The sequence below is a fragment of the Saccostrea cucullata genome, unplaced genomic scaffold (assembly GCF_032062105.1).
Source record: "Saccostrea cucullata isolate Sc308-1 unplaced genomic scaffold, CSIRO_AGI_Scuc_v1 ctg6336, whole genome shotgun sequence".
NCBI classification, from domain to species: Eukaryota; Metazoa; Mollusca; class Bivalvia; order Ostreida; family Ostreidae; genus Saccostrea; species Saccostrea cuccullata.
Genome location: NW_026928629.1, coordinates 12,501 through 20,102, shown reverse-complemented (window position 1 = coordinate 20,102; position 7,602 = coordinate 12,501). Strand labels below are relative to the sequence as shown.

The 7,602-nt window shown below is 36.9% G+C and overlaps 1 protein-coding gene across 1 annotated transcript in view; it reads right to left on the bottom strand.

Moving 5' to 3' along the window:
* Positions 1 to 7,039: 7,039 nt before the first annotated feature.
* Positions 7,040 to 7,602, bottom strand: part of LOC134278231 (actin-related protein 5-like) — a gene marked incomplete at its 5' end in the record, with an annotated part of 12,760 nt that continues 12,197 nt past the window's right edge. Inside the window, one exon of the mRNA XM_062760549.1 lies at positions 7,040 to 7,138. Coding sequence (XP_062616533.1) covers positions 7,040 to 7,138 — 99 coding nt within the window. The remainder of the gene's footprint in view (positions 7,139 to 7,602) is intronic.

The window sequence follows — 7,602 nt, the reverse complement described above, 5'->3', positions numbered from 1 at the left end:
AATGAATTAATTTAAAATTTGTTCTTGTACTATACATGTGAACATGTAGATTTCTACATTACATCACGTTGCGTCACCCATTATGATATTTATAGATTAAACACCATTTGGCACACCTCGGCCGATTCCCACTTCATCTGATAAGGTGACGGAATCGACGAAAGTTCGCCAAAATGGCACATGGGTGCAGTCTGGTGTGCATTGGATTAATTCATTTTGTGTTATAATTGGATTTATATTTCATGAAGTTTACGAGACACAGGGAGTCGGTAAGTAGAAGTTTTAGTATAGTGGGGAGTAAAATACACCCAAACGATTAGGTTAAAGTTTAAAAGGGGCCAAAGATCATCGCATGCCACACTAGACGAATTTCATATTGTGAAGTTATCTCCCGTTGTCGATGTGACATTCAGTTACTGCCAATATTGGTGCGGATCCAGAATTTTTTTCGGGAGTAGGGAGGGGGGTTCACATCTCAGTCAAATATTCCAGCCCAGAATTTCGTGACAAGCAGGAGAAAAAAAATGAAAACAAATAAACAAATAAAAAAACAATGATAGTGAGGTCAATGTTTTCTAATTAAGTTTATAGGGAGAGGATGTCAAGAGTCATTTTTTACTTGCTACAGTATATAGTCTTGTTTAAATAACAAAGCAAATGCCAGATGGGGGGGGGGGGGGGGGGGGGGATTCCAATCTTCCTACCCACTTCCTGTCCCTGAAATAACAATCTATTTTGTGATTCCAGTTAAATAGTATATTTTTTTCCATTTGACTAATTATTATACATATTTTGTTTCTTGTGTTTATAGTATGTCTGTCTATAACTCTGCAAAAATTAAATCCTAGCTAGCTTGCCCATAAGTTTTAAGTGGGATGGGCTATACATACAGCTTCCACATTTTATAGGTTTATTTCTTGTGACAATTTAATAAGACCTTTTATTTGGGTACCATTAATTTTTACCTCTGATCGCTTGACATGCATGGGATACACATTTTTACAAGAAAAATACCAAACTTTAAACTCTGCCTAAATTTTGATCAGTAGGTGCTAGGGCTTTCATACTTATCATGACATATTGTATTCATTTTGAACTGTCAACAGGTATAAATATGTTTGACCTTGACCCTAGAGTTTGAACCACTTCAAAAAAAAATTAACCTTGGCAATTAACTTTTATACAGGAATTACTAGAGATTTCTTTATTTAACATGTGCATTCCTTGTGACAAGACTTTCTTCTGATACTAACAATTTGAACCCTTTGACCTTGACCTTTGAGTTTGACATATATTTGAGAAACTTCAACCTTCGCCATAGGCTTCCATACTGGGACATCAGTGTTTCACAAACACATCTTATCTTCATTATTATTTGGTGGTGTCTCCATATGAGGGAAGATGTATTCATAACAAGCAAACAAATTACTTAAGAAAATATAAAACATAAATATGTTGGTCATGCATATCTCTGCAGGAAAAAAACAGCTTTTCAAATACTCCAACCATATTGTAACCCTTTCAAAACACTCATTTGAGCTTTTTTGGTTTCCTTAGCATATAATGTCTGTCATGACGTGTTGTCCATCTGTTTGTCTGAAAACTTTTTACATTTTTAACTTCTCTAGAACCACTGGGCCAATTTTACCCAATTCATATAGAAATATGTACATTTGTATGTCAGACTCAGTCCATCTGTCTCAAAAAATTTAACCTTGGTTATCACGGTCATATCTACTGAATGAGAAGAGACATTCATATTAAACTTATGTATTAGTATATTTACCTTGAGAATGGCATGGTTTTTTTTTGGGGGGGGGGGGGTTTACATGTGACCTAGAAGTTTGACCAACTTGCAAAAAAATTAAATTGTTATAAATTCTTCATTTTGAAAGAGAAAAGTTAGGGCATTCATATCATAATGCATGTTTATTATTACCTGTGATAAGACCTTTTCAAATAAATCATGACTTTTACACTGTGACCTTGACCTTGAAGCGATCAAGCCTAACCTACTTTTCAAAAATGTTGCATTTGGTTATAACTTTTGATTGAGATGAGATATGACTCTCACTTTTTACATGTACATAAATTACTCATAAGAATTCAAGGTGTTTCCCAGCATGCGATGTTTTTTTATGCGCCCGAATTTTTTCGGGGCGCATATTGTTTTTGTCCTGTCTGTTTGTCTGTTTATCTGTTTGTCAGTTTGTCTGTTGTCAAGTTTAACCTTGGCCAAAACTTTTGAACTGTAAGAGAGAGACTTCATATTTGGTATGCATACTCCTCTAATAAAGTTCTTTCAAATGACATCAAGGTCAATGACCTTGTGACCTTGACTGTGACTTATATGCTAAAAATAGGTTTTTCAACTGTTTGTCATAACTTTTGAACCATAAGAAATAGAGACTTCATAATTAGTATGCATATTTCTCTAATAAAGTTCTTTCAAATGACATCAAGGTCAATGACCTCGTGCCCTTGACTGTGACCTATATGCTAAAAATAGGTTTTTCAACTGTTTGTTATAACTTTTGAACCATAGGAGATAGGGACTTCATATTTGGTATGCATACTCCACTAAAAAGGTTCTTTCAAACAACACCAAGGTCAATGACCATGTGACCTTGACTGTGACCTTTATACTAAAAATAGCTTTTTCCACTTTTTGCCATAACCTTTGAATCATAGGAGATAGAGACTTCATATTTGGTATGCATACTGCACTGATAAAGTTCCTTCAAATGACATGAAGGTCAATGACCTTGTGACCTTGACTGTAACCTATATGCTGAAAATAGCTTTTTCCACTTTTTGCCATAACTTTTGAACCATAAGAGATATGGACTTCATATTTAGTATGCATACTCCACTAATAAAGTTCTTTCAAACAACACCAAGGTCAATGACCATGTGACCTTAACTGTGACCTTTATACTAAAAATAGCTTTTTCTACTTTTTGCCATAACTTTTGAACCATAGGAGATAGGGACTTCATATTTAGTATGCATACCCCACTAATTAAGTTCTTACAAACAACACCAAGGTCAATGACCTTGTGACCTTGACTGTGACCTATATGCTAAAAATAGCTTTTTGAACTTTGTTGACGCCGGGCGCATAGTATTTCACAAACACATCTTGTTACCCCTTGACGTTGATGTTTTACATAATTTTCAAAATATCTAACTCTCCTAAAAGATGATTAGGCTTCTGAGTAACATTAAGGAAGACTTCAAGGAAGACAGGGCTTTTTGCACAAAAAATATCATTTTCCGACCCACATTTGACCCCCCGGGGCAAAATCTAAATTCCAAAATCTTACTGCATTTCTACATGACCCCACCAACCATCTCCCAAAAGATGATTAGGCTGCTGAGTAAAATGTAAGAGGAGTTCAGGGAAAACAGGGCTCTTTGTATGAAAAATGTTATTTTTCAACCCCCATTTGACCCCCCGGGTAACATCAAAATTCCGAAACCTTACTGCACATCTACCTGACACCACCAACCATCCCCTAAAAGGTGATTTGGCTGCTGAGTAAAATGTAGAAGGAGTTCAGGGAAGACGGGACTTTTTGCACAAAAAATGTCATTTTTCGACCCCCATTTGACCCCCCGGGGCAAAATCAAAATTCCGAAACCTTACTGCACATCTACATGACACAACTAATCATCCCACAAAAGATGATTAGGCTGCTAAGTAAAATGTAAGAGGAGTTCAGGGAAGATGGGGCTTTTTACATAAAAAACATCATTTTTCCACCCCCATTTGACCCCCGGGGCAAAATTAAAATTCCGAAACCTTACTGCACATCTACATGACACCACCAACCATCCCCCAAAAGGTGATTTGGCTGCTGAGTAAAATGTAGAAGGAGTTGAGGGAAGACGAGACTTTTTGCACAAAAAACGTCATTTTTCGACCCCCATTTGACCCCCCAGGGCAAAATCAAAATTCCGAAACCTTACTGCACATCTACATGACACCACCAATCATCCCCCAAAAGATTATTAAGCTACTGTGTAAAATGTAATAGGAGTTCAGGGAAGACGGGACTTTTTGCACAAAAAACGTCATTTTTCGACCCCCATTTGACCCCCCGGGGCAAAATCAAAATTCCGAAACCTTACTGCACATCTACATGACACCACTAATCATCCCACAAAAGATGATTAGGCTGCTAAGTAAAATGTAAGAGGAGTTCAGGGAAGATGGGGCTGTTTGCATAAAAAACGTCATTTTTCGACCCCCATTTGACCCCCCGGGGCAAAATCAAAATTCCGAAACCTTACTGCACATCTACATGACACCACCAATCATCCCTCAAAAGATGATTTGGCTGCTGAGTAAAATGTAGAAGGAGTTCAGGGAAGACGGGACTTTTTGCACAAAAAATGTCATTTTTCGACCCCCATTTGACCCCCCGGGGCAAAATCAAAATTCCGAAACCTTACTGCACATCTACATGACACAACTAATCATCCCACAAAAGATGATTAGGCTGCTAAGTAAAATGTAAGAGGAGTTCAGGGAAGATGGGGCTTTTTACATAAAAAACATCATTTTTCCACCCCCATTTGACCCCCGGGGCAAAATTAAAATTCCGAAACCTTACTGCACATCTACATGACACCACCAACCATCCCCCAAAAGGTGATTTGGCTGCTGAGTAAAATGTAGAAGGAGTTGAGGGAAGACGAGACTTTTTGCACAAAAAACGTCATTTTTCGACCCCCATTTGACCCCCCAGGGCAAAATCAAAATTCCGAAACCTTACTGCACATCTACATGACACCACCAATCATCCCCCAAAAGGTGATTAGGCTGCTGAGTAAAATGTAGAAGGAGTTCAGGGAAGACGGGACTTTTTGCACAAAAAACGTCATTTTTCGACCCCCATTTGACCCCCCGGGGCAAAATCAAAATTCCGAAACCTTACTGCACATCTACATGACACCACTAATCATCCCACAAAAGATGATTAGGCTGCTAAGTAAAATGTAAGAGGAGTTCAGGGAAGATGGGGCTGTTTGCATAAAAAACGTCATTTTTCGACCCCCATTTGACCCCCCGGGGCAAAATCAAAATTCCAAAACCTTACTGCACATCTACATGACACCACCAATCATCCCTCAAAAGATGATTTGGCTGCTGAGTAAAATGTAGAAGGAGTTCAGGGAAGACGAGACTTTTTGCACAAAAAACGTCATTTTTCGACCCCCATTTGACCCCCCGGGGCAAAATCAAAATTCCGAAACCTTACTGCACATCTACATAACACCACCAACCATCTCTTAAAAGATGATTAAGCTACTGTGTAAAATGTAGGAGGAGTTCAGGGAAGAAAAGTGTGACAGACGGACGGACGGACGGACGGACGGACGGACGGACATGAGTAACAACAATATACCCGAACTTTCTTTAGAAAGTGCGGGTATAAAAACCTTACTGCACATCTACATGACCCCACCAACCATCTCCCAAAAGATGATTAAGCTACTGTGTAAAATGTAGGATGAGGCCAGGGAAGAAAAGTGTGACAGACGGACGGACGGACATGAGTAACAACAATATACCCGAACTTTCTTTAGAAAGTGCGGGTATAACAAATTATGAGATTTTATGTTATGCATTGTATTGCCTTACGGCGGACAGATGTTAACGTCAAAGTGTCTAAATCACATCACATTTCCTCTTTCTAACAAAAAATAGTGGATAAGTCCCACTTAAATTTAAGAATTTCACTGATGCACATACATGTACTTAAGTTTCCCTTTATTTCTCTATAAATAGTCGAGGAACCAATACTGCACACACATGGGACCTTCTGAAGATTTATTAGTAAGTTATGAAGCCCATAGGACTGTATCCTGTGCACATTCAAGCATATAAAAATCTTTATTTTTGTCTACCGGTATATTTTGTAAAAAGAATTAGAATACACTTAAATATGATAAATAAACATTTGCTGAAATTTCAGCTTAGTGCATCCATTATTTTCCAGAAAAACGCTTTGTCTACGATTTTACCAGACAACCCTCATACACAGCAACTGTTGCACACTAGGCTGTTAACCATATGATGCAATAAAAGTAAATGACCTTAAAGAATTTTACAACCAGCTTAACGAATAACACAAAATGACATTATTTACTGACATTTTTCATGTAAATTATGAATTCTAACAAGTAAAATTATAACTTTCTTTTCTTACATGTTAAAAATACTGTATATGCAATCTTTTTTCATTGAATTCTGAACATGCCTTTCAATTTGTTTACAATACTGATATTAAAGCCTTTAAATTTGTCTACAATACTGATATCAAGCCTTTAAAGAACTATATGCGGTATTAACCAACATTTGCCCCCCAAAATCAAACTTTGATGGAGTAATATTTAATTAAGTCCTTAAACAGGGGAGTATATGCTGACTTCAAAGCACTGAATAATTTCATAAGTAATGACGTCATATGTACGTAATGACGTCACAAATATGACGTAATTTCAGTTTTTAATGAATTTTGCAGAAAAATGTACATATTTCATCGATATTTTAAATAAAAGTCACCGAGCGCATGTGTGTTCAGGATAAATATTTTGATATAATGTGTAGAATGATAATATCAATGAAATATGTCAATATTGTTCCTGAACACACATGCGCTCTATAAATTCTAAAGCTTAAATTGTTGAAATTTTGTCCATTTTGTCCTCTTTCTGAAAAAGGATATAAAATCGGACTAGTTTGTGACGTCATAAAAACAGAAATTGTGAATACACTGCTCTGGAACTATAATATTTTCTGTTAACTTATATTTCTCGTACAATTTATTGAATTCAGCACATTTCAGGAAGTTTTCAAAATTTGACTTTTGTGGGGGCAAACATATGCAATATACCGCATATAGTTCTTTGTCTACAATACTGATATCAAGCCTTTAAATTTGTCTACAATACTGATATCAAGCCTTTAAATTTGTCTACAATACTGATATCAAGCCTTTAAATTTGTCTACAATACTGATATTAAAGCTTACTTTTGGAATTCTGGGTCATGCTCTTTAAGCAGCGTATCCAACTCCTCCAATTTATCTTCCTCTGCCTCTGAATCACTGTCAGCGTTCTCCGGGTGCTAAAAAAAAACAGCTAATTCACTCTACTGATAAAGGTGATACTTCCTAGAATTTTCTTTCTTTTTTTTCCTTGTTGAAGCATTTTGTATTTCAAGACAAGATAAAATAAGAGGCCCATGGACCAAAAGGCTCACCTGAGTAGTACCTGACCATGCTTTTCCTCACCAGATTTTCCCCCTTGTAATACATATTGGGCCCCAGTTTTTCTTCAGAAAAAGAATTTTTCTGTATATTTCAATGTAAAACTTGGTTTCCCTATTGTGGCCCCACCCTACCCATGGGGGTCATGATTGTAAGAATTCAGATTCTACACTAACCAAGGATGCTTCCACCTAAGTTTCAGTTTTTCTGGCCCTGTGGTTCTTGAGAAGAAAATGTTCAAAGATTTTTCCTACACATTTCAATGTAAAACTTTTTTTCCCTGTTATGGTCCCAACATACCCCGGGGGTCATGATTTTTAAC